General features: G+C 46.2%; 3 protein-coding genes across 3 annotated transcripts in view; all 3 read left to right on the top strand.

The window, feature by feature from the left end:
- The first annotated feature begins 686 nt into the window (after nucleotides 1–686).
- Nucleotides 687–11,324, top strand: LOC146020782 (uncharacterized). The gene is made up of 2 exons (XM_083154254.1): nucleotides 687–8,857; nucleotides 9,566–11,324. Exons 1-2 carry the CDS (start codon nucleotides 8,776–8,778, stop codon nucleotides 10,954–10,956), a joined length of 1,473 nt encoding a protein of 490 aa, XP_083010380.1. The 5' UTR covers nucleotides 687–8,775; the 3' UTR covers nucleotides 10,957–11,324.
- Nucleotides 11,325–11,775: 451 nt separating this feature from the next.
- Nucleotides 11,776–22,285, top strand: RIMOC1 (RAB7A interacting MON1-CCZ1 complex subunit 1). Its single transcript, XM_083154240.1, has 6 exons — nucleotides 11,776–11,930; nucleotides 16,024–16,130; nucleotides 18,126–18,272; nucleotides 19,547–19,675; nucleotides 21,067–21,181; nucleotides 21,273–22,285. The coding sequence occupies exons 1-6, from the start codon at nucleotides 11,837–11,839 to the stop codon at nucleotides 21,539–21,541; spliced, it is 861 nt and encodes a 286-aa protein (XP_083010366.1). The 5' UTR covers nucleotides 11,776–11,836; the 3' UTR covers nucleotides 21,542–22,285.
- A 2,569-nt stretch (nucleotides 22,286–24,854) lies between these two features.
- Nucleotides 24,855–27,733, top strand: part of FBXO4 (F-box protein 4) — a 29,536-nt gene continuing 26,657 nt past the window's right edge. Inside the window, 1 exon segment of the mRNA XM_083154229.1 lies at nucleotides 24,855–25,266. Within this exon segment, the coding sequence (XP_083010355.1) occupies nucleotides 25,087–25,266 (180 nt within the window). The 5' untranslated portion in view covers nucleotides 24,855–25,086.

The following is a 27,733-nucleotide window of genomic DNA, read 5'->3' as shown; positions in this document are numbered from 1 at the left end:
ACCGTTCCAGTTTTTGCTACATGCCCGGACCATACAGGGAGGCTTTATTCTCCCCTCCTCCTCTCTCTGGTAACAGCTGTAAAGGGCAGCCCTTCTGGACAGAACACCCCCCCGAATCGGACACTACAAGCTCCGAAATGCAGAGTTTGATGTCCAGTCCGGCATTCCGGGGTCTTATCCAGGTCTGCATACCTCCCAACTGTCACGATTCCGTCGGGACAGTCCCGATTTTCGGGTCCTGTCCCGACGTCCCACCCGCGGCAGGCATTGTCCCGCTGCGGGGGGTGGCAGTTGGGAGACCCCCCAATCTAGTAGAATAGACGCTGTGCGCATGCGCACAGCGTCTATTCTCGTATGAAAATGAGGTCACGGCTAATTAGCATAAGCCGCGCCCTCATTTGCATACGCCCCGCCCCCTTTTCGGGCGCTCGCGCGGCTTCGCCGCGCGAGTGTCCCTATTTCCTCCGGACACAAGTTGGAAGGTATGGGTCTGGTTTTTACCCATACCCTGTATAAAATGCTCACAATACATTACCAATAGACATTTAATGAAAGAGCCTGAAAAGGCACTTTGAGGAGGAGTCCAGACGCATCGTCTTCCGTTCCAAGGTGGAGAATCTGGAGAAGGGTGAGACGTGTTCTTCTTTCTTTTTCAGGAAACTCCACTCTGGCCATACGCCTCTGAAGGGTTAATCAGCCATCTTGTTTCTATTGAGGGGTTAATCAGCCATCTTGTTTCTCTGTGTCTGTCCCTGCTGATTTCAAGGTGGTTATATCCTGGCTCTTTTCCAGTACTCGCTGCTATCATAAACTTTGTTACTTTCCTTAGACACTGTACATTCTGTGCTTTCTCATAACTAATGAATACTACACAAAGGCGATGTATAAGCCACCCCACAAAGACACTGCTATTTCCCTACCTCTGCACCAAATATTAACCAATCATGTAATTGAACCAACGTCGTTTGTTGTGTATAAATATGTTGTTTTCGTCATCATTAAATCAGAGTTCAACCTTGTATCTGTGGTCCTCGTTACTGGTCATATCATATGAGGTTACACTCTCACGGAGCTCTAAGGGGTCTTCACACTGAGGTCAAATAAGGTAATTAATATATGAGGAAATCGATACATCGGCGCATGATCGATTTCCCAACAGAGCTGGGGGCTCGGCCACCGGGATGCGAGGTTCATTCCTACACAGATGTCATAAAGATTTTACAGTCTGCCTGAATCTGTTGTGAGGTTACGGACATACTCGATCCTGAACCTGTGACACCATGCCTGGGGTATGTTGAATGTCTTATATAGAAGTTAGAGTCTTCTATCATAGAAGTTAAAGTCTTCTATTTTTGTGCACATAACCTGATCTGGGATCAGATGCCGTACTTGGAGTACGAAGGAGACCTGGGGTCTTTAGTCTATTTTTGTGCACATAACCTGATCTGGGATCAGATGCCGTACTTGGAGTACGAAGGAGACCTGGGGTCTTTAGTCTAAATAGTACCTCACTTTGAACGCCCATTCTTTATTGGCCAATTGTCTTTATTGTATTGTCTTAAAGTATAAGTTTTTCTTTCATTCAATATCCCTGTGTGATTGGTGAGTATACACACTCGTGATATCTGTATTTCCTTGTAAACCGTGCGGCTGGTAAGTTCACGCACAATAACTTCACCATTTGTCTAATCTGACTACTGTATGCCAATAGACTTGCGGACTTTATGCTCTCCTTCTCGGAGTAACGCAATGTGAGGCTTCACATACAGTTCTCAGCAACAAAACCACTGGACTCTATCCACTGTCACGTAGACAGTCTGTGGTTTCCACTAACAAAATCATTATACATTTAAAAATTTTATGAGATGTCTAAAGTGAATACATAATTCTAAAAGTGAACAGACAAAGACTAACTCTCGCAGATTGCCGCTATAGGTGTACCTGCCTTTCTGTGACAGCGCCCCTAGTCTGTAAACTTTGAATTTTTCACGCTCTCATATTATAGTCATATATGTCACATCCTAGAACACCACAAATAGGAACTTGTTTAGATTGCCAGTGTAGTATAGTACTCTGGTACCATAACCCTGAAAGAGACGATAGTATCTGCCAATAGTGAACTTATAAGGTTCAAATCTACACTCACGTCCCTGTCTAACGGTACTGTTGTAGAGGCGGTCCTTGTATTAGGCTGCCATCTGCGCACAGACGTTATTCAAAAATACATTGATACACAATCATACCCCGACATGGGTGGAAATAATAGTAAGAATAAAACAGTCTATCCACCCCCATTACCTAGTGAAATATGTAAGGAGTATGTTGCCCACAAATTATTACCTTGTTAATCCATGAGGTGGACAATATAATAGATGGGACTGGAATCAAGTCCCCAGTATTAATACCCCGATCCCTGCAATATAGTAAACAGCTGCAGACTATCCCCTTAACAAAGCACAGGAGATAACTGACATGTGGAATGAAATCACCGTACACCAGTTCAGCTTTGAAAGATCTATTTTCTGTTGAGCTCCCAGGGTGTACGGCGGATTCCTGCTAGGCTTCTGTGTCTTTGCTGGAAGAGGGGGGTTTGAGGGGGAAGCTGCAGTATTGGTCTCTCTCTCCCTAACACTGAACATCGCTGCCTATTGCAGTTTCATGTAAACAGAAACAGTGACAAATTTCTGGAAAAGATTCAAGAAGTGTTGAACCAAGGAAGCAGGTCTGCCGCTTCTGCATAATGATAATTTACTTGTTTCTACTTTCATTAATAATCTGCTGCCGGACCTCTGATACAGTAAAGGATTTTGAAAAACATTTGTGTGGAGGGGAAGCAGCAGGTTGTTTTGAAGTTAAAAGAAACACTGTCACACCATCACATACCCCGTTCACACGCTTCCAAAATCAAAACAATCCTAGGAGACAGAATAAACCATTCCGTCCTCCTAGAGACAGACTACCTCAGAGGGCTCCTGCGGGACCCCCACCCAACAGACAGACAAGCTGCTATAATTATGAAACGGATAGCCATTAGGCTAGAGACTGTACGTTCCCTTCAAACAAACCCCGACAGGTCAGTAACCCCATGCAGCCCAGTCAACCCAGACCAAGAGACAACCCCAGATTTCAGATTGACTGGCAGGGACTGACCTTAAAGGGCCATGACATAGGAAAACATGAATTTACTGTAATACCTGACTGCCCAATCAATTTGCTAGGCAGAGATCTTCTCTCTGTGCTAGAAATCATAATTAGTCCATCAGAAGCAGGAAAGGGAATTGATGTTTCATCACCACACTTGCTCATGACTGACAGTTCTGACCCAAACACAGAATTAGACACTGTAAATCCTCAGATATGGTCAACAGGACCTCAGATAATAAACTAATTAATTGTTCTGTAGATAGTACCAGACATCAATTCACTCATCTCAGCAATCCCTGCAAACGCAACCCACTTTAATGTCATAGATTTGAAAAACGCATTTTTAGCATTCCTATAGACACAGAGACCCAATTACTCTTTGTTTTTTCATTTGAAGGTAAACAATTAACCTGGTGTCGTTTACCCCAAGGCTATATTGACTCTCCAGTGGTCTATAGCATAGTCCTCCAAGCCACATTGGCTCCCTGGCACCCCCCCCATGGTTCTGTCCTGCTACAGTATGCAGATGATCTGCTTCTCTGTAGTACCACCGAGGAGGCCAGCCGGTTAGATGTTATCAGAATGTGGACACAAGGTGTCAAAAGCTAAACTGCAATGGTGTAAAACAAATGTCAATTACCTGGGTTTTGTACTCTCTGAGGGAGAAAGGAAAATCAGTCCACAACGCATACAGTCTGTATTGGGCCTGGTCACCCCAACTACCCAGAAGGATATGCTGTCTTTCTTGGGTATGGTAAATTACTGCAGACAGTGGATTCCTGATTGTTCCTATTATGATAATATCTTGAGACAATGCACACTCAAAGACAAACCCAAGGTTATAGAATGGTCTAATGTAATGTTTTCTGCATTTGCAAAGTTGAGAGAAATGTTAGTAAAGAGTCCCGCGCTTGGCCTCCCGGATTATCTGTTAACATTCCATTTGTTTGCAAGGGACACCTGTACAACCATGGCAGGCGTGCTCACCCAACTTCATGGAGGCAAAATGCGCCCTGTCGCATTCTTTTCAAAAGTAATGCCTGTCACTGTGCAAGGAATGCCGGCTTGTCTTCGAGCCCTGGCTGCCTGTGCAATGGTTGTTGAGATGTCTACCACACTGACACTAGGACACCCTACTGTGTTACATACCACACATAATGTCCTCTCCATCCTCAAAGGTCTACACACACAACACATGTCTGCCCAAAGACTTAGTGGTTATGAAGTACTCCTACTTAGTAACCCTTCTCTCACCATTAAGTATGCAACAAACTCTGAAGGTCCGGTCCCCGTACTCAATGCCCTTTTAGGATTAAGAGGCCCTGACGACGAGACACCTCCTCAACACGATTGTGCATTAACTATTGACTCAGAGACTTCACCCAGAACAGACATGTACACTATACCTGTCCCGCATGCTGACATGATCTTTGTCGACGGCTCTTGCAGTCGACCAAATGACAACACGTACCAAGCAGGATACGCAGTCGTCAAACTTCCTGATATCACTCTAGAGGCAAAAGCAGTCCCCTTACAGTCAGCACAAGCTGCAGAACTCATTGCACTCACTCGAGCTTGTCACATTTACAAAGACAAACCTGTCACAATTTACACAGACTCCAAATACGCTTACGGAGTTGTTCATGATCATGGTATGATCTGGCAACGCCGAGGCTTCACTGGCGCTGATGGGAAAGGCATATCACATGCGCAACTCATCACAGATCTCTTACACGCAATTACATTACCATCTCAAATTGCCATCCTTCATTGTAAAGCACACACTGGAGGAAAGGATGACATCAGCAAAGGCAACGCTCTCGCTGATACCGCTGCTAAACGTGCTGCCACTACAGCAACATATAACCTCACTCTTGCTGTCATCTCGCCTCCTTCGCTAGATGATACATACCTACTGACAGAATTACAGGCTGCTGCCTCTAATTCAGATCTATCAGATTGAACATATTGCAGAAGAATCCACGGACTGGATTAATCTGCAAAGAGGGGAAACCATGTATACCCCAAACCAGTGCATCATTGTTCATAGTACATTACCACGGAGTAGGACACCATAGTATAGTAACAACTACTTTACTCCTCTCCAATGATTTCTACATTACTAATGCCAAAGAACTTGTAAAACAGTACATCAGTAGATGTATAGTGTGTCTTAGAAACAATCCAAACAACCCAAATAAAGCAAGACACCAACATCTAGAAAACCCAACCACACCATTCACACATCTTCAAATAGATTTTACACATATCAATAATGCAGGAAGACAGGAATATGCCCTGGTCATTGTCGACATGTTTTCTCGGTGGCCAGAAGCATATGCCACTAAATCAGAAGATGCAAAAACAGTAGCCCGCATACTCACGCGAGATATCATTCCGCGCTGGGGATGCCCGCTTCAAATTAATAGTGATAAAGGTTCAGCCTTCACAGCCAAGGTCACAGCAGAACTAGTCAAAGCACTGCAAATAGAATGGAAGTTTCACATTCCATATCACCCACAGAGAATGACTCCACAAAAGACTCTAGGTTACTCCCCCTTTGAAGTACCGATGGGCAGACCTTTCCCCACTCCCTGGGCAAAGAACCCTTTAGTTACCACAGAAGGAGACTTAGAAATAATAAGAGAAGAGTATGTCAGATCCCTAATACAGAAACTTAATGAAGTTGAACAAAATGTTATCTTTAAGAATCCTTCTCATCCACAGATACCCACTCACCCATTTAGGGTTGGAGACAAGGTCGTTGTAAAGATCCTACCCAGAAATAAACATCCAGGAGATTTCACCTACGGTCCAGAAACAGAAGTGGTCGCAGTCACCAGGACGGCTGTCCTCACCGACGAAGGACCAACGTGGATCCATGCATCCAGAGTGAAGAAAATTCCACCTCCACCACACGTCAACACAGAGGTCGACACCGATCCCGAGACTGACACAGACGGGACGAGAGAGGTAATAACGGGGGCCAGTGGCTCTGACCTCCAACCTGGAGAAGACCTGCCGGCTGGAGGTGACGAGGAATCAGGGGTACAACATTCTGAAGCCAAGGACGACGCTACAGGATATGACTCCCCCCACCTTAGCCCTAGTGATTTTATTCGGGCTTGTTCTTTATAACTGTTTTGCTGAAGTTGATATTACTCAAAATGATGGACGCTTTACCTTCTGGTATAATTCTTCTAGCACGACTGTCGCTACTTTTATATTTTCTTATTGTGATATTGTATCTTGTTCAAACAATCAAGGCGGGAATCGAGGAGAACCACCGCTACCATGGCTGTGTAACATCCACCACACACCACACGCTGTAAGTCACGTATATATCTGTATCACTAGTACTTACTGGGGAGATTCTTGCAACTCATGGGGGGCTGTTGGGTGGAACACTAGAGCAGATACCACTGCCTTTGATATCAGCCAAGACTGGGGATATTACCCCGATGTTGGCATCCATAAATGGTCCAATGGTCGATCCTTACTAACCCGTATGTCCCTACGAAAAAAGGGCACTTGCAATAGCCAATTTATCATTAACCTAGAAAACCCAGCCCCCGGCGATGCCGGACTATATGTCATGGGTAAATATCAATCAGGAGAAAGCGGGGGCCCAAGGGGAAGATTCCATTTAAAAGACATGTATGATAACCCAGAATACACCGCCCTCAAAACCACTGTAAAACCTAAAACACCATCGTCATTCTTTAAACCACATGTCACTACTTTTAATGATATGTTAGCCATTGATAATCCCACGTATGAAGATACCATGTCTATGGAAACAGGTTTCTCTGATGTAAACTATTGGTTAGAATGGATGAAGTATAATGCCCGCAAGGTTAATCAAACTGATTGCTATGTGTGTGGAAAGTCCAGACCCCATTTAGGTACTGTACCCATACACATACCACCTGAACAGGATAAATGCTTTTTTAGTTTATACACTGACACTGTAATAGAAGAAGCCAAATGTGAACAATGGAAAAAGGAATACCCCATTATGACAAAGAATACCAACCCTGGTAGTACTATAACTATTTACCCCGGTAATTACACTTGTTATTTCTCTAATAGTACTGATCAAAATGTTGTACAATTGAAATTATTTCCTGATGGGTATTGTGCTGAAAGAAGACATATCACCATACCCACCATGAAGAAATCTTTGGGAGATATCTATTTTATCTGTGGAGATATGAAATTGAGGACAAAACTAAATAGCCCTTGGAAAGGAGAATGTGCCCTGGCAAAGATTATTATGCCCATTCACATCCTCCCAGCCAACCTTCCTCAACCTCCTCCCACAGGTAACACAAACACACACTCTAGAGCTAGGAGAGATGCCCCCAAGGAAAGTTTCGATCCACATATATATATCGATACTATTGGTGTCCCTCGGGGAGTTCCAGATGAATTTAAGGCTCGAGATGAAGTCGCTGCTGGCTTTGAGTCTCTAATTCCCCAAGTGACAATCAATAAGAACGTGGACTGGATAAATTATATATATTATAATCAGCAGCGTTTTGTTAATGATACTAGAGATGCTTTAAAAGGTATTGCTGAACAGTTGGAAGCTACATCACAAATGACATTTCAGAATCGTATGGCTTTAGATATGATGCTTGCCGAGAAAGGAGGAACCTGCGTGTACATAGGTAAGGTTGATGGATGCTGTACTTATATCCCAGACAACACAGGTCCTAATGGGAAAACTACCCTAGCTATTAAACATCTAGAAGATTTATCCATCGAACTCAAGAAGAACTCAGGTGTCACGGACCCCTGGAGTAGCTGGTTTGGATGGTTAAATGATTGGAAACACGCACTAACACAAATAGGCATGTTTATTCTCATTATAATTATTGTACTTATGATAGTAGGATATTGTGTCTTTCCCATGTGTAAGAAGATTGGTTCCAAGTACCTGGATAATGTAACACCTGCTATGTACACTGATCTCGCCAAAAGCCTTCCCTCACCAGAAGATTATAGTGAATATGTTAAAATCCATCGTACCAAACAAGATGCCATCTACAAGAATCAAATTGTCTAAAAAGGACATTGATTCTAAGAGGGGATTGAAGGGTTAATCAGCCATCTTGTTTCTATTGAGGGGTTAATCAGCCATCTTGTTTCTCTGTGTCTGTCCCTGCTGATTTCAAGGTGGTTATATCCTGGCTCTTTTCCAGTACTCGCTGCTATCATAAACTTTGTTACTTTCCTTAGACACTGTACATTCTGTGCTTTCTCATAACTAATGAATACTACACAAAGGCGATGTATAAGCCACCCCACAAAGACACTGCTATTTCCCTACCTCTGCACCAAATATTAACCAATCATGTAATTGAACCAACGTCGTTTGTTGTGTATAAATATGTTGTTTTCGTCATCATTAAATCAGAGTTCAACCTTGTATCTGTGGTCCTCGTTACTGGTCATATCATATGAGGTTACACTCTCACGGAGCTCTAAGGGGTCTTCACACTGAGGTCAAATAAGGTAATTAATATATGAGGAAATCGATACATCGGCGCATGATCGATTTCCCAACAGCCTCTGACAGAACTGCGTGATGGGAATGGCATCCCCAGACAGGGGAAGGAGGGCGTGATGAAGGTCGTTCGCGACTACTACAGCGACCTCTACTCCCCTAAGACTACAGACACAGATGAGGCGGATAAGTTCCTGTCAGGTATCACTAACACTATTGATCCTGCAGGTAAATCAGCCATGGACGCTCCCCTGGCGTTGGAGGAGGTGCTCTCTGCCGCTAAATCCTTTAGGCAGGGCAGGACTCCGGGCAGTGATGGTCTCCCAGCAGAGCTCTATGTTGCGCTGTGGGATCTCATTGGCCCGGACCTGCTCGAGCTGTACGAGGAGATGGTGGTGGAGGGCAAAATGCCTCCTTCGCTGAGGGAAGGAATGATCACGATCTTGTACAAGCGTAAGGGGGAGAGATGCGACCTGAAAAATTGGCGTCCCATCTCTCTTCTGAACGTGGACTACAAAATCCTCGCCAAGGTACTGGCCAACCGGCTGAAGGCTGTCATTGGGCAGATCGTTCACCCAGACCAAACCTGCGCCATTCCTGGCCGCAGAATCGCAGACAGCCTTGCCCTCCTCAGAGACACGGTCCATTACGTGAAAGACCGTAATGTGTGCACAGCCCTGATCAGTCTTGATCAGGAAAAGGCCTTTGACCGTGTCTCCCATGAGCTGATGGGCAAGGTACTGCGTAAATTTGGTCTTGGTGAGCTATTCTGTTCGTATGTTAACCTGATGTACCTTGACATTTACAGCTCGGTGTTGGTGAACGGCTGGAAGACTGACCCCTTCTCTGTTATGTCTGGGGTCAGACAAGGCTGCCCTCTTTCACCTCTTCTTTTTGTTTGTGTTATAGAGCTCTTCGCTGTATCCATCAGGCAAAATCAAGAGATCAGAGGGATCACCGCACCGGGTCCAGACCACCCAGAGGCCAAGTGTTCGCTGTACATGGATGACGTCACTGTGTTCTGCGCAGACCAGAGATCGGTGACAGCTCTCGTCCAGACCTGCGAGGACTTCGGCCGTGCTTCAGGAGCAAAGGTTAACCTTGGGAAGTCAGAGGCTATGCTCTTCGGAAAGTGGCACCTGTCATCCTCCGCCCCATTTCCCTTCACGGTAAAGCCAGACCTCATCAAGATCCTTGGTGTCTGGTTCGGAGGAGATGGAGCGGCCCTGAAGTGCTGGGATGAAAGACTTGCGACAATGCGTCAGAAACTTGGATTGTGGAGTCTCAGAGACCTTACCATCGAAGGGAAAACACTTGTGCTGCGGAATGAGATTCTTCCTGTTCTTCAGTACACCGCCCAGGCCTGGCCACCTCTGGCGGCGATCTGCAAGGCCATCACACGGGCTGTTTTCCACTTCATCTGGGGCTCCAAAATGGACAGAGTCAAGCGGATTGTTATGTACAAAGATCCCCTCAAAGGTGGCAAAGGCATTCCAGACATCCCAACTATGCTGAGAGCCTTCTTTGCATGTAACTGTATCCGCAGAACTTTGATTGACAATTGTACCGGCTCTGCGGGGAACTCCATGTCCCGCTTCTTCCTCCTACCTATGTGGAGGACCCTCAAATGGGACAAGTGGGACAGCTCCATCCCTTACAACTGGACTACTCCATGGTTCTACCTGGATGTGTCCAAGTTTGTGAGGGAGCACCAACTGGAGGGATTGAAACCCGACTTGTGGAAACCTAAAAATGTCCACAAGCTCATCAGAGCCAAAGACGTCATGGAACCGATTTCAGGGCTCCCTTCAGCAACTGCCAAGTTTGTCTGGGAGTATGTGGCCTCCAAAAGGCTCACAAATAGACACAAAGACATGTCATGGATGGCCATTCAGGGGGGCTTGCCTCACCGGTCATTCATGCACTCCCGAAACTTGTGTAGGTATAGACATTGCCCCTGGTGCTTTGTGCATGAAGAAACCTCCATGCACATCTTCTGGGACTGCACCTACGCACAGTTGTTGTTGGATGCCCTAGAGACTGAATTCAAGGACTCCGTGCCCAGGAACTGTCTTTCATACCTTTCGGTATTGTATGGACTATTCCCAGGCACCCACACATATGGGGCGACCCAGGAAGCCTGGCGCCTTATAAACTGTGTTAAGGACGCCTTGTGGTTTGCCAGAAATCGTCTCATATTGCGGAGGGAGAGAATGTCCGTTCAGGACTGCCGCAGGCTGGTTCACAGCCTGCTCAGAGACTATTCCATTCGGGATAGCCCTGAGGAAGAAGAGGACTAAACCCCTTTTCTTCTGGTCCTTTCCCCCTGTTTGGACTGTTTTATAAGACTTTGGGACCGTGGCCCCTTCCCCCTCACTTCACAATGTCTGTTGTTTTGTTGATGTATTTCTATTTATTGCCCTCCCCTTATATGTGTCTGTCTGGTCAATAAAGCTTCGGGCTTGTGATTCCTCCTCCCTCACCCCCTACCCTCCACACCCATAGTCTTGTATACTGTTGTGTAAATGTTACCGTTAGAATGCATAGTGCATAGTATAGTCTATAGTGTGAGTTTATCTTGTACTGTATTTTATAATATGTGCTATACTGTTTGCATGTGTACTGTGTTTTGGCTGTGCTGCGACACGGTATATGTGTGATATTTGTTATCGTCTGTTTTTTGCATTCTTTATGTACAATAAAGACCTGCTTTTTCAATCAAAAAATAGACATTTAATGAACCCTTTGATGTGTTAACGCTTATCTAGGATTATTAATCCTGTTGATTTCATTTCCCCCTTTATCTTATCATTTTATTTAGTACTATTTTATAGAAATTCTCATACAGAATAACTTTTTAGAAAAAGTACAGGCAAACTGATCTGGCAAACTTCTTGCCAAACCCAGAACACCCAGGTTAATTATAAAGCCTGCATGCAATATAATAAATAAGTGTAAAAATGTTTATATAATTGTGGGTGATGCCCAATGAGGCTATGACAGCTGTGGAGCTCGGAGCCTGTTTAATACTGAGAGCTATGAATGACAGCACAACACTGATATGGTGCACAGAACTGTCATTGCCAGACCAGTTATTAGTGTGTCTCCCAGTCCCAGCTAAGTACTGTAAGCAGTGGATCATGTGACCGCACCTCACGTGATCCCGCCCGTCTGTCCAACATGGCGGCGCCCAGCAGCCTGGCCCTGGACTGGAAGAGTAGAGCTGAAAAACTGCAGCACAGATGGGACAGACTGCAGGAGCGGGGCCGTGGCGGTGAGTAAATGTTACATTAGCTATTTCACAGCATATAAGGACAAGCCAAGAGTTGACCCGTTGTAGAAAAGCAGATGCTGCTGCTGTGTACGGTGACTAGTAATAGTTATTTTAGTGAAACACCAAGACTGCAGCCATGAAGCAGCGTCAGGATAGGAAAGTCACTGTGGCACTACAAATCCCAGTATGTGCTGGCAGAAATTGTATTGGTTGGCTATCCACACAGGTATGTCCCGTCAGACATTTCCTCGAGAGGATATAGACAATAAATGCCCCATTGAATCTTGTGAAAACAGTAGTTTAAAAAAAATTAGCAATAATTTAAGTAAGGAAACTATTTAATATGTTTCTAAGCAGGAGATGTCTCACAACATTTCATCTTCTAAACGGTAAATTACCATCTCGATAGCATACCTCCCAACATGAACCTCTCCAGGAGGGACACACTGCTCTGTTTCTGGACTTCTCTCTTAAGGTTCAATTGCTATTACCTGTCTGGGAACACCTATCCTACCCATTCAACCTTACCGGCTCCTAGAGTCGGAGGGGGGGCTAAGGCAGGATCTGGGCAGCGCGGGGGCGGCAGGCTTAGGTGCTTACCCACTCCGGTAGCCTGCTGGCTGGACCTGCGGTGGGGAGCAGGATAGCTGCAGGGTACAGCCAGTGCAGGGGGGGGGGGGGTGGGTGGTCAGGGTCCGGCCAGTGGGAGGAGGGCAGACTCCGGTGCTTACCCGCTCCGGTAGTCTGCTGGCTAACCTGCGATGGGGAGCAGGACTGCTGCAGGGTCTGTGCAGCGTGGGGGAAGGGGGGGGGGGGGGCAGGGTGTCCCTCCGCCAGATGGGCAGACAGCGACGGGGTCCTTGCGGAGGACTAGTTCCTAGTTCCCATCGTCCGCAGGGAGCCCGCCGCTATCTGCCCATCCGGCGCAGGCACCTCCTTGTTCCCATCCTCTGCAGGGACCGTAGAGTGTAATCAGGCAGGGAGACAGCCTATCACCTGCCTGATTACAATCATGTGGTCAGAATACCGTTTCAGAGCCGTTCACACTACACACTGAAACGGCTCTGAAATGGGCAGGACACTGCTTTTAACCCGTTTTGAATTACCGGTTTTCTTAAACTGGTAAATTCAGAACGGACCTTTCACATTACAACTAGAACTGGTTTAAAGCCCTTAAAAATCGGCAATATACCGGTTTTTAGCTGTAATGTGAAAGGGGTGTCCGTTGTCTACAGCATTTTGCATTAAACGCAGTATTGCCTATACAGTGTTTATAAGGACATTTCAAGCTTTGAAGAGAGATAACATAGAGAAGTTTCCTAAAGCAACTAGTTAGGGTCTAGCTTTCATTTCAAATATTGTGCTGCACAAATGACAGAAGTTGATTTGGTATCTATGGGCAACTACTCCATGTTATCGCTCTCCAAAGCTTGATACATCCCCTTCAGACCGAGTAGACTCTGACCAGTAATTGCTGCGATGGAGCCTTGCAATGGGTTGGGATTGTTTGGTTGACACTGTTGGGTCGACATACAGGAAGGTCGACAGAGGTCTAGGTTGACACATGCGTTAGGTCGACAGTCAAAAGGTTGACATGGTTTTTTTACTGTTTTTTTTACCCGAATGTCGACACAGCCGACATGGACACAATTTTAAGTGCACCGCATCGCTCGTTATGCTTCAGACACACTATTTTATTCTCCCACCACGCCCTAGTGGATGGTAGGTCATGAAATAGCGCCTGTTGGCACATGGCTCAAAAACGGTCAAAAAACCCTTGTCGACCTAGATTCCTGTTGACCTTCCTGTATGTCGACCCAACGGTGTCGACCTAATGACTGTTTACGACCATTGGACCGTATCCCCTGGCAATGTAAACATTTGGCACTGATGTAAGCAACAAAAGTGCCAGCGTTTGAAGGACAGTACAGTATAGTAGAGATCTATCTCCTATCTTCATATACTTTTCTGTTTTTCTTTCTTCTATATTCAGAATTCCATCTGCTGAGCTACCTTTGCTTTTGAGGCATTGTAAGCCAGCATGGTTACACAAACTATGGGGCCAATTCAGACCCATTTGTTACGGTCCAAATTCGTCCCCATCGCTGATGATCGAGGTTTGTGCATGTGCGAAGGCTTCATCGAGTTTCACACTTACCGGAGCCATTCGCTGCCGGTGTGCCCATGAAAATGCTGGGCGTAGCCCTGCACACGCAGGTGGGTCGATTCCTGCTAGGGGCGGGCAGCTGACGTCGCATGATGTGCCCACCCACCCCCCACCGCCCCCACAGGTTCTTCCATTGTAAATCCTGAAATATCACAAAGGAAAGAATGGTGAGGGATGGGGCTGATCAGAATAATAGAGTAGACCAACAGCTAACATTCCCATGTCTCTCTTTGAAAATGTTGACGTCACCATGTATTGAAGACACTTTGGTTAACTAAATAAGAAAATAGAATGTTTAGAATATATTCACAAATAATATTTGACCTTTTATCTCTGGTGTTTACACAACCATCCCTGAATTCGCATGTAGGGTCTCATCTGTTTTGGGTATACTGTCCCAGTGAAAGCTTGGTCGGGACATCATTTAACAAGGTCACCAAAGGTTGGTTTGAGGAGTTGGACTAATAAAGCTGTGTACACACGGTGCGAATTGGTCGCTGAGCGATTTTGGCTTAAAATCGCTCAGCAAGTGTACTGTTTTCATCATCGACAAGTGATTTTTGCCTGAAAATTGCAAGTCATTCTGTCTCATTCTGTCTCATTCTGTCTCATTCTGTCTCATTCTGTCTCATTCTGTCTCATTCTGTCTCATTCTGTCTCATTCTGTCTCATTCTGTCTCATTCTGTCTCTACCTCATTTTGACTAGATATTGCTGGTGACAAGCAATTTTTAGCCATAATCGGAGGAGCATGCTCCTTGCGGCCATGAAGGACTGGCAGCGGGATGGCACTCCCAGGGAGTTATCTCCCACAACACATGAAATCACTGGCAATATGTGCTGAATTTGCCCCTGTGTGTACATAGCTTTAGAAGCTCTGAGTAGTCTTATCCCACTTGGGGGATACGGTTGTTTGGTCTACAACAACTAGGTCAACAAGCATTGGGTCGACACCACTAGGTCCACATGCAGCAAGATCAACATGGGTCAAGGTCGACACGGGTCAATGTCGAATAACACTATATATGTGTGTGTGTGTTATAGCTGTAATAATTTTGAAATGTTTGATCGCAATATATCTATTATACTTATTTCGTATGGACCCTGAGTGTCTTCCTTTGACCTGCTGTGCCTTCTTTGATAATAAGCATCACGAGGCAGCTGATGGACGTAACTGTAGTAGGTATAAGGAGCACCATTGCAATGGGGGCCAGCGGCTTAGGGAGGCCTGGACCTAGGTTATAGAGTTGCATACCAATTTTCCAGATTTGCCTACTAAGCAATTGGTTCTCATCCATTGTCCAGCCTGAATTTTGTGACATTACATTTGCATTGAGCGGAGTGTGTAGTGGATGTTATAATGGCAAGAAGCTACTGTAATGTGGCATAACTTGAACTGGAGACCACCATAATGTGCAACAATATGAAATGAAAGCACGGTAGTGTGGCATAATTTGAACTGAATGGCACAGTAATGTGGCACAGTGTGATCTGGGTACACTGTATATCATATTGCGAACTAGGACAGTGTATTGGTAGCCCAACAATGTGGCAACATGTAAACTAGGGCACTAAGATGGTTCATAAAACAAACTAGGGCACTACAATAGTGCATATTATTACCTAGGGAACTAATATGGTAAGAACATCATCTAGGACACTATTATGGAGCATACAATGAAAAACTGCTGCAGGGAGGTCTCTCAAGAATCATGGAGACAGCGGTCCCTTCAGTGTGCTGCTATTGGGCCCAAAAAGTTCTGGTTATGCTGCTGTTTGAGTGCCTGCATATTTAGATTGTGTGTGTGTGTGTGTGTGTGTGTGTGTGTGTGTGTGTGTGTGTGTGTGTTTTTAACGGTGAAACAGTGCATTCAACTTTTCCTTTAAACTCATCTAACTCTCTTTATTTAATTTTTGTGTGTTTTAGATGCAGTTTTATTGAAGGCTTCAGCTACATTACACAGTTTGAATGACATTTGTTCAAAAGATGTGCAGAATTGTGATCATTCCTCCTGTCTGAGCCTTTATACCCAGGTGCGGTATTGCACATTAACCCTTTTTACTATAGCCTTTTCTGTGTTAGTATATAACAGGGCTCAACAAATCCCAGGCACACGGTCGCCACGGCGACCAGATTTTGCTTCCTGGCGACCACATTACTTTGGGGAGGAAGCAGAATCTGGTCGTGGCCTTGTGCGCTTGTGGTAACAGCCAGGCAGAGCAGTGGACAACCCAGAGCAGGTCCGCTGCGGCTATTTCACGGTAGCCTGACCTCCCCTGCACACAGCCCCAGCAGGCAGCAGCCAGGCCACCCAAACACAAGCCCCAGCAGGCAGCAGCTCGGCCTCCTGCGCACACAGGCCAGCCACCCTCGCACAAGCCACCTTTAGTGGTCGACCCAATGAATATCGACCTAAGGTGTGTCAACCTAACAACCATACACCTTCATTTTCTAATAATACAGGGGCAGATGTGTTAACCCTAGTGAAGTGATAATGATCCAGCCAATGCTAATGATCCAGCCAATCAGCCCCCAACTGCCACAGCACAGGCTGGATTTTCAAAATGACAGTAAGAGGCTGTTTGGCTGCTGCATTATCACCGGTCGCTTTCACCAGGCTTAGTAAATCTGCCCCACATTCCCTTTCCTTTCTTAGACGACCTTGATATAAATATAAATATAAGATGTGACATTGCCCATAGCAACCATTCAGATTCTTTCTGTCTTTTCTCTATTGCATCCTAGAAAATGGAAGTTAGAATCTGGTTGCTATGGGTTACATCACCCCTTTTCATTTTTAGAAAATTTACCCATAATGTTCCTCAGAATACATGGGGTGATATTTATAAAAACTGGTAAACAGGTAACTTTGCAACAAGAAAGATGTCACCCAGAGCAAACAATCATTATGCACAAAGCAGTTTAGGAAAAGTTACAGCTGTTTTTTCCACAGTTCCTCTTTGGACCATTTGTAGCAATGCAACATTTGATTAATTGTGGACATATTAAAACACAATATATCATTGACCGTTGCCAATCACTGCAGCCTTGCAAGATGCAATTTTTTAAACGCCCTTTGGATCTCCCATCAGGGGTGAAATGTAATATGATCTGAGATTCAGAAAGGGAGAGATTTGGTAAGAAATCGCCAGTTTCTTTATAAGAGGCAATTATTTACAATGTAAAACCTTTTGATTTTGCAGCGTAAATGATTGCCACTTAAAAAAAAAAAAAAAAAATTGGAGATTTCTTACCAAATCTCTCCCTTTCTGAATCTCTCATCCTATTACATTTCACCCCCGATGTTCTGTGAGGGAGTGGGCTTAGCGGTAGCACCAATGAGAAGCTGCAATGATGCAGAGTCCCCTCCTCTTCAAAACATCATAGGTATAGGGTGAGTTTAAGCACTGAGTCCCAAGGAAAAGTTATCTTATTAACTGACTATTAATCAGAGGCAATTTATAAAATGCAACTTGTAAAGCTGTAGTGACTGTCAATAAATATCATTTACAGAGTTTCTTATACAGCTGTGTATATGTTTTTGTATATGTTCCTAATTAATCATATGCCTGGGTAAACTTAAGCCCCCTACACACGGGGGAGATATATTGCTCAGCCATATATTGCTCAGTTTCTCCTTTTCATCAGCGACCAGAGATCGTCGCTGATGAAAAGGAACCTCTGCCGGGGGAGCCGCAGAGGTAATCAGCGATTAGAACGGGGCTGAAAACGGGAGCGCGCACCCGGCAATTTATCGCCGGGGCACACTCACATCACTGGCAATATGGTCGCCTGCATTAAATGGACATTGCAGCTTCTCATTGGGCCAACTGCTCACACCCCTGTTTGGCAGCTGTTATATTGTGGTAAACAAATACAAATGTTCAGTTTTTAATCCTTTTTTTTTCTTTAAACTTTTATTGCAACTGCATCATTATTAAACCTTCCCCTATGCCTATGATGACCTAACTTATTGTGGTATTGGTTAAACTTGCACTGGTACATTCTCAGCATTCATCCCCCTGCAGGCTATACTGGACATTACGTTCTATGAAGAAAACCAGCTAGTGGATGAAGAATTCCCAGGTGACGATTCCCTTCAGAAAGTCAGAGAGCTTATTCAGATGCTTCTAGAGCCCGAAAATCTAGTTGAAGAAAGTAACTCTTGTAAACAGGTAGTTGTGTTACTCTACATGGTGGCTTGTTTCATTGGGGCAGATGTATTAAGCCTTAACAAGAGATAAATGAAAGGGTGATAAAGAGAGATAAACGTTCAGCCAATCACCTCCTTATGGCCCCCATACATTAGGCCGACTTGTCCTAGGGACAAGTCGGACCCAATTTACCTGCGAGCCGCCCGGCAGCTCCCTGGGAGGCTCACATACAATTTGGCACTTGATGTGACATTTTTTACATGGGATAAATCGCATGCGATTTATCCCATGTAAAAAAAAAACCCGGGGAGCTGCAGGGCGGTGAGGAGTAGTGGGGGCGGGCAGCGGCGGCCAGCGGTGGTGGGGGCGGGCGGCGGGTGCGGTGAGCGCTGCTGACCTGGCCGGGCAGTGTACTTACACATAGCAGCAGCGGGGACGGGAAGCGTAGTGGCGGCTATTAGATTTTTAAAATATTTGTCAAATGACCGGCCGCTCTCTGATTGGCCGGAGAGCTCTCAGCCAATCAGAGAGCGGCCGGTCATTTGACAAGTATTTTAAAAATATAATAGCAGCCACTGCGCTGCCCGTCCCCGCTGCTGCTATGTATGAATGGGCAGCCTGTGATTGGCTGAGCGCTCTCTCAGCCAATTGCTGACTGGCTGAGAGAGCGCTCAGCCAATCACAGGCCGCCCATTCATTGTATGGGCTTTTTTTTTTTTTTATTCCGTACTGACAGCTCCCGCCGGCTCCCCCTGCCCGGCTCTATGCCGCCTGTGTCCCCTGCAGCGTCCCCAGCCCCCCCTGCTCCCTCTACCGCCGCGCCGCCCCACTAGGTGCCAAGTCGGGTGGTCGGACGTGCAGCAGGTCCGACCACCCGACGCAGATCCGATGCGCACGGGACCGCGCATCGGATCTGAGGGGACATCAAAACTAGACGATAATGGTCCGATTTCGGCCAGATCCGACTGATCTGGCTGAAATCTGACCAAAATCGGCTAGTGTATGGGGGCCTTAACTTCCATGTTACAGGCTGTGTTTGAAAAAAGTCAGTAAGGAGCTGATTGGCTGGACATTTATCTCTCTTTATCACAGTTGCTTTTATCTCTTGTTAAGGCTTAATACATCTGCCCCATTATTTGTTTCCATGTGATTTGTGTGCAGTATAAATACGTTCCTGTATGTAAAGTAGAGTTGGCTAGATGACCGTGTTAAATGGTTTTGCCATCAGGTGGTGTCTGTCTGTCATCACATTGGTGAGGGATATAGCACTTTATAACATCGCTCTCGTTTTTCAGCATATCGTTCTAGATGTGGATGTACAAGAATGTCTGCGCTGGAGGAGAGGGGCGCTTCTGTACATGTACTGTCATACGGTGGGAGACAGGGAGGGCTGGGTCCTAAGAGACCAAAGGACCTTCCACCAGGTAGGTGTCCTGAATAATATATTGGGCCAGATTGTGTCTGTACAGTGTCACAGTTACAATTTCAGGTGCATGACGGAGAAGTACATTAACGGTGTATTGGGCGGGGGCTATTCACATGCATATAGATGGTCTGTCTCATGGGTTTATTATGGGAGTGTTGCTGATGGGTTTTTGTTTTGGCCAAAAAGGGGGCGGGTGCTAATATCATTTGGCCTGCTCGCATTCCCACGAAAACACCGAGCGTTTTCATGGGGACACCCATAAATTACTGGTGTTCCCCTGCTCCGACTCAGTTCCCCCCCGCCAACACCCCCTTTCCCACTCTGGGGAGTGAACACTCGGCTATTGTGAAACTCTCCAAAGCCCAGGCTTTACACATGCGCATAAACAAACCCCAAACTTTGGGGAAGGGGATGAATACAGCCCGCCACGAGCAGGTATAAATCGGCTTTGAAGTACCAGCCAATCAACTCCTAACTGCCATGTCACAGGCTGTTTCGGAAAAATGACAGGTAGGAGCTGATTGGTTGCAATTTTATCTTGCTCCAATGTATCGCTCTCTAAGCATTTGATTAACAGCCACCATAACTTTTCAAATTAATACATGGGGCGAAATGTTATGCAGCGTGATTTTTTGCATGCGATTTCTGGTGATTTTTTTTTTTTTAGCAACGGTAGTGTGCGGATTTGTTTAAAAACATTAAAAAAAATAAACGGTGTCTAAGCAAAACCAACACCGGACTTATTGATCTGTTCATAGTTCCCCAAATATGGGGGAAAAATGTGTAGGGATCCCCCATATTTAAGAAAACAGTTTGGGGCTAAAAAAACATAAGGGTCCCCCATATTTTGGAACCAACACCAGGCTCCATTCATGCCACAGCGAGAGGACACTTTTTTTTTTTTTTTACGCAAGGTCCCCCGGCCTTCCCATGAGCACCGTGGCTGGTCAGCCCTGGATGGGGTACCTGGGGGAGTCCCTGGCATCCTGGGGCGGTGGGCGCCGGGCTGATGGGTGTGAAGAATATATTAAAACACATTGCTTTTCACAGGAGAACTACCAGGCCCAGCATGTGGGGCATTAATATGCCTGCTGGGTCTCGACACAGACACCATGAAATGTAAAACTTTATTGTACACCCCTTTTACACTGTAATCACGCTCTCACATATACTTCCAGTCCGGTCTCCCTCACTGCTTACCCGCACTGACAGCCGAGTGAGCTATAGCGGAAAGAGACTGTGAGGCTCTTCCCCCCCCCCCCCCCCCCCCAAAAAAAATCGCACGTCTAAAAATCGCACCCTATTACATTTCGCCCATGGTGTTCATCAATAGCCACAATAATAAAACTGCAAAGCTTTTTTTTTGCTGCTATTTATCATATCTTCCAGTGTCTTGAAGATGGCGTTTATCACCTCCTGAAAATGCTTCATACACGGAATCCTGTACACTTTAATGACGAGGTTTCGTTTCAGGATCTAAACACAGCCACTTTGCTTGCGAAAGGTAACACAAGTCACTTCTACAGTTGCCTCCCGTACTAACGCATCCTAAGTTATTGCTATTTTCACATACGCCATTGTTCCTTCCTGTTCAGGTATCTTCAGTGATATCCACGTCCTGGCTCTGATGTACTGCGGGGAAATGTGCTACTGGGCCCTGACGTACTGCACGGAGATAGCGCAGACCTCAGGTACTGGATCTGATGCTGAGACATGCGGCGATGCAATACTGAACTTTAAGGAGGTCGGGGAGCGTGTCCTGGAGACGTATGTTGGTGTGTGCGAAGGGCCTCTACGTGGGCAAGGCTGGAACACCGATAAAGCAAAGAAGATCCTACAGAGTCTAAGAAAAGAGAATATTTAACAATTGGGTGTATTTTGATGATATTGTTGTTTGTGTGTTTTATAAATTAAGAAAGATTTTATATTTAAATTCTATAAATATGTGCCAGAAAAATTGTATCCCTACTGTATATGTAGACAACATTTTAGGGGCTTGGGATGGAAGCTGTCTGCGGCCAGTATGGTATTTCTATCAGTGTATTTGTGATAGAGATTGGTTATAATCAGGCCGTTGTTTGCAGCAACCTTGACTTCCAAAAATTTACCGAACTAGAGTCAATAACCTACAGTAAAAAAACTTAATAGGACTATCTGGCAAATTATATTCCTCCACAAAGGTAACAAATTCAACCTTGTCCCCTGTCCAAATTAGAAATAAATCATCAATGTATCTGACTAAGAACTTAGGAGGTTATTCTGGTTCTTTTGTTTGTGCGCATGTTTGCACGCATCCATACGCAGCAACAGCTCGCACGCAGTCGTGTGAATCAACACCCACACTGCATGCGAACGGGACACTTCGCAATGGTACACAAAGGGGAGTGTACTGCAGCCAACCGCACACTTGCCTCTACCTAGGCACATTCATATGAACCGCAGGTTCTTTCACTGTGCATACGTGCGCACACGCAGACTGCAATTATTAACCCTGATCTGTAGGCAGACACACGCACTCAACCCATTTATAAATACTCAGCACTAGACTTTAGTTACATCAATTGCCTCACATCATTGTCTAAATGTGTTAGGTAAAAAAGTGTGCTTACCGTGGGCCTGCATTCAGTACATGGTTAGTTAATTGGTTAATGACATAAACTTGTATGTGGTGAGTAGAGTGTGCAGGTGCATGTATTTTAGCAATTGAGCGTGTTGAGTGCTGGTGCGAGCGTTGGTCAGCTAATAGTTGCAGCCAGGAGAGACCTGAGAGTCACTTAGATTTGCAAAGGTTTTTCATTCCCTATACCACTATTGTACGCACAGCGAAACCACCACCCACAACTTTTTGTCAACTCCCCTTATATACGCCCATTTTCGCAGTCTTCCAATTTGCAGCCATGCGTGTCAACTAGAATAAGGTCCTTAATTCTTAATTACAGTAAAAGATCTCCTGCTCAGCCATAAACATGTGAGTTTGCAAACGATGGGGCCACTGATGACCCCATCGCACACTCAGACACTTGTAAAAATAATTTACCATCAAAGATAAAAATAATTTTTGGTTAAAATTAACCGTACTAGATTACAAACAAACTCTACATTAGGAACAATGTATAATGGGTTGTCGGTGACTCAAGGCCCCCATACACTGGGCCAATTTCTGACGATTCCGAAAAATCGGGCCGTCAAATCGGGTCAGTTTGATGTCCCCTCAGGTCCTATGCGCAGTCCCGTGCGCGTTGGACCTCAGACCTCCATCCCAAATTGTGATGGATTGCATGCGTCTCTGCCGCCCGGGAATGTCCTGGGTGGCTCATGGGGTATCGGCTGGACATACACTGCTGTGAGACATCGCAGCAGTGTATGGCCACCTTAAATTCCTCACAGCATGTATACCTACTTCATTAGGGATAATAGTGTATAATCTGGAGACATCCAAACTGCACAAAAAAACTTCCCTCAGGGAATGTCTCCCACTGTACCCATTTTATACAAGAATAAAGTAGTATCCAATAAATTCATTTTCAGTAAATTAAAGTTGTGACTATACTCGGCTGCAGTAGAGTCCAAATACAAAAAACATGTAGCCTATGGGTAGGGTGACCAACTCATCCCTTTAATCCGGGGCACATATTAATTAAACAGGTTCTGTGGCAGTTTAAAACCAGGTGAAATGGAGTCTTGAGGTGTGGCAGTTTAAAACCAGGTGAAATGGAGTCTTGAGGTGTGGCAGTTTAAAACCAGGTGAAAGCCAGCCACAGAACCTGTGTAATTAATATGTGTCCCGGAATAAAGGGATGAGTTGGTCACCCTACCTATGGGCTAGTTCAAATACCCAGATATAGCCTATGGGCTTCAGACCGCACTAGGACAGTGCTAACCGCACATGCACAAACCCCCGGCACCCGGTGAAGCAGAGTGCAGGGATGGGCCCCTTTTGGAGCCCCTGTCCCTGCGTCTGCAGGTTGATCCATTCAACCAAAAGGATCACATATTGCAATTCGATCCTGGGTGGTAAATGCTGCCTAATCACATTGCATGTGCAGTCCAATAATAAGTCGGCCCTTTGTGAAACCCATTTACCATTTCCGGCTATTTCCCCCGTTTTGGGGGGTTAGCTGCAAATATTAAGTATACACCAAACGTATGTAGGAGGGACTGCAGCAGCAATCTCCGATCCCTCCTACCCCGCTCATGGCCGCATCTCCCATAGGTTACTATGGGGATGCGATGCTGCCCAATGTATCAACATCAGACAGCATCGCAGTGGGTCCCTGGGCTACTGCCATTCTAAGGACGGTAGTCCTCTGTAGCCTATGGGCTACTGACCGCCCTGTTGGTGGGGTTGGCAGGGGGGATCAGTGCTGACCGGGCACGCTTGGCACCTTCCTGCACCAGGCAAAGCAGAGTGCAGTCCCGAAAGGATTGCATATTGCAATGCGATCCTGGGCGATAAATCCCGCCCAGATCGCATTGCATATGCGATTACATAGTAAATGGGTCCCATATATCTATCTGTCTAGCAGGCATGTCCAAACTATGGCCCTCCAGCTGTTAGGAGACTACAAGTCCCATCATGCCTTGCCAGTGTTGTTATTAGGGAATGCTAAAACTATAGGACATGATTTGTTCAGTAACAGGCCTATACTTAGGACACGCGGGCATGTACTGAGGCTTGAGGAAAAGAAATTCCGTAATGAATTAAGAAGAGGATTCTTCATCATTAGAGCAGTAATATTCTGGAACTCATTGCCTGTGGGGGTGGTTACAGCAACTACTGTTAATGAATTTGGTACTTGTTTCCTAGCGCAGCGCCCATGATTTTTAGTCGTATGGCATCTTAATGCATTGTATCGCATCGCATGCCATATAGCCGCATGCGATGCGATGTGATTTATGCACCCCTATACGATTTTTAACTGTATAAGCACCCTTATAGCATTTCCTAATAGCGAACTGTGGCAACTGGCAAGGCATGATGGGACTTGTAGTTTTGTATTTTTTCAGCCTTAATTACTAAGTTAAGGCATGCTGGGAGGTGTAGTGTCACAACAGCTGGAGGGCCATAGTTTGGACATGCCTGGTCTCCAGTATCTCTCGTTTAATGCTAAGGCCAATAAGCATGACCACGCTGCTTTTTGTGTGCACCCGGTTGCTAAGAGACTGGGTCATGTGACCAGGACTAGAAGGTATCACGTGATGAGGAACATGTCTGCACCCTGACGTGGGATGTCCCCGCCGGCGCTGACACTCCCGTGATGATGTTGGAAGTGTTCGGAGAACTCGGCGCAGCGGCAGGAAGTGGTTGTTGGACAGTGCGGGAGAGACATGTGACACTACACCCGCGATACAGAGACATTCAGGCGGCTGCTGCTGGGCTGTGCCGCCCGCTGGAGAGCGGAGCGCAGAATGGCAGAGGCGGGCGCTGTCTCCCCGGTGGAATGGACTCGGCTGGAGGCTGCCATTATAAAGGGCTTCAGGCAGCTGAGAGAGCGCTACTTGCAGAGTGTGAGAGGCCGGGCGGTGCGGGATGCAGGGAGTGACAGCCCGGACCTGGGTTACAGTGACAGCTCCCTGGACAGGCTGCCGGTGAGTGTCGCCCCACAGGAGACCTGGACACACTACTAGTTATCAGCCTATACCCGGAAAAAGAGTTCTGGGTGCGCTGCTAACTGCAGCTGGTTCAAGGACTGTCAGTCCTCAAGCTGTACGAGATCAATGGGCAGGTGCTGGCTGAAAATGTTATTCTAAGAATTTTTTTTTTAATTATATATTTAATAAACAATTAACTGGACTGGGATATAAAATATAGCAATATGTAAAAACATATAAAAAGGAGAGTGTGTATTCTCCTGTGACACCCTTTTATATTCCTCTATCGGGTGTGGATCTTTTGGTCTACAACAACTAGGTCAACAAGCATTGGGTTGACATGGGTCTAGGTCGACATGACCTTGTAAAGCGCAACGGAATATGCTGCGCTATATAAGAAACTGTAAATAAATTAGGTCGACGTGGTTTGTCAACACAGTCGACATGGACACAGTTTGAAGTGCACCGCATTCCCTCGCTTCGCTCGCAATGCTTCGGGCACACTTTTATTCTCCCACCACGCCCTAGTGGATGGTAGGGCATGAAGTACCGCCTGTTGGCACATGTCGCCTCATAAAACAGTGAAAAACCCCATGTCGACCTAATGCTTGTGTCGGCCTAGATCCATGTCGACCCAATGCTTGTAGACCTAATGACCGTATCCCCCTATATCAAGGATGCGCTTCTTATAACTGGAACAGACGTCTCCAATAATCAGGCAGCATAAATGGTTTTACCAGGTGGCCGTAGTAGTCCCAGTTGTAGAAGGCTGAATGCCACAGATAGTTCTTGGTGGGGGATCCCGTAAACATGGATGATTAGATGGAGCAGTGCTGCTGAATGGGTCCTCCGCAAATATTAACGTTGGAGTGTGACCATAGGAGAAGATACCCTCTGTCTGCCTACAGCGGAAGAGGGGGCAGCAAAGTAGGGAAGTATAGATTGTAACAGTAATGTCAGCGCTAGCGGCTGAATGAAGTAACACTTCAATTGCGGTATCTATTGGTCGCCGGGATGCATAAAACTTTCATTCCTCTTCATAGAGGTGAGGAGCATTGTTTTTTTTTTTTTAAGATGTTTTCTCAAGAAGATGCCACTTTTATTGAAGAGACGCAAAAGCATTAAAAGTTGGGTGCACTAACCTGACAGACATAAACATGGAATATGCTCACATGACCAGTAGTTGGGATGTCACGAGCCAGATGACTGACAACATCCCAATAATGAAAATCCCGACAGGACTGGGTTACCTTCTCCCCCTAACCATCCATATCTAGTGCCTAACCCTGACTGTGTTTTTTTTTTTAGAACTTCGTCTGGCTCTCTGCTTACCCTTCTAGCTCGCGGCGTCCCCGCCCACCTCTCTGCATCCCCCCACCTGGCTCTGGGCTGCACCTAAGATTTATCTTACGTGCAACAGTAGGCCCCCATACACTAGCCGATTTTGGTCAGATTTCAGCCAGATCAGTCGGATATGGCCGAAATCGGACCAAAATCGGCTAGTTTTGATGTCCCCTCAGATCCGATGCGCGGTCCTGTGCGCATCGGATCTGCGTCGGGTGGTCGGACCTGCTGCACGTCCGACCACCCGACTTGGGACCTAGTGGGGCGCCGCGTCGGTGGAGGGAGCAGGGGGGGCTGGGGGGGCTGCGGGGGACACAGGCGGCATAGAGCCGGGCAGGGGGAGCCGGGAGCTGTCAGTAATGAATAAAAAAAAAAAGCCCATACAATGAATGGGCGGCCTGTGATTGGCTGAGCGCTCTCTCAGCCAGTCAGCAATTGGCTGAGAGAGCGCTCAGCAGCCAATCACAGGCTGCCCATTCATTGTATGGGCTTTTTTTTTTTATTCATTACTGACCGCTCCCGGCCGGCTCCCCCTGCCCGGCTCTATGCCGCCTGTGTCCCCCACAGCGTCCCCAGCCCCCCCTGCTCCCTCTACCGCCTCGCCGCACAGACGCTGTCCCCCGCAGCGTCCCCAGCAGCGGGGGACACAGACGTGTCCCCCGCAGCGTCCCCAGCCCCCCCTGCTCCCTCTACCGCCTCGCAGCACAGACGCTGTCCCCCGCAGCGTCCCCAGCAGCGGGGGACACGTCCCCCGCAGCGTCCCCAGCCCCCCTGCTCCCACCTCTGTAGCCCCCCCCCTGCTCCCCGGGTTTTTTACATGTGATAAATCGAGACGATTTATCACATGTAAAAAATGGCACATCAAGTGCCAATCTAATCAAGCTCCCCCGGGGAGCAGCCGGGGAAGCTCAGGGGGAAGTCGGGGGCGACTTGTCCTAAGGACAAGTCGCCCTAGTGTATGGGGGCCTTAATTACAATCAGCGGGCCATCCTAATGCCTTTGTCCATTGTAACAAAATATTGAAAATGACTAAATACATGTTTAAAAGAATTAAACGTATCCCCAAAACCTTTTTTCTTTATCTGTCCTGTTCATGTGGGAAACAAAATAATCTTTTCCG

Source organism: Crinia signifera, chromosome 1 (genome assembly GCF_055691185.1).
Source record: "Crinia signifera chromosome 1, ASM5569118v1, whole genome shotgun sequence".
Lineage (NCBI taxonomy): Eukaryota > Metazoa > Chordata > Amphibia > Anura > Myobatrachidae > Crinia > Crinia signifera.
This window is presented reverse-complemented; position numbering and strand designations above follow the sequence as displayed.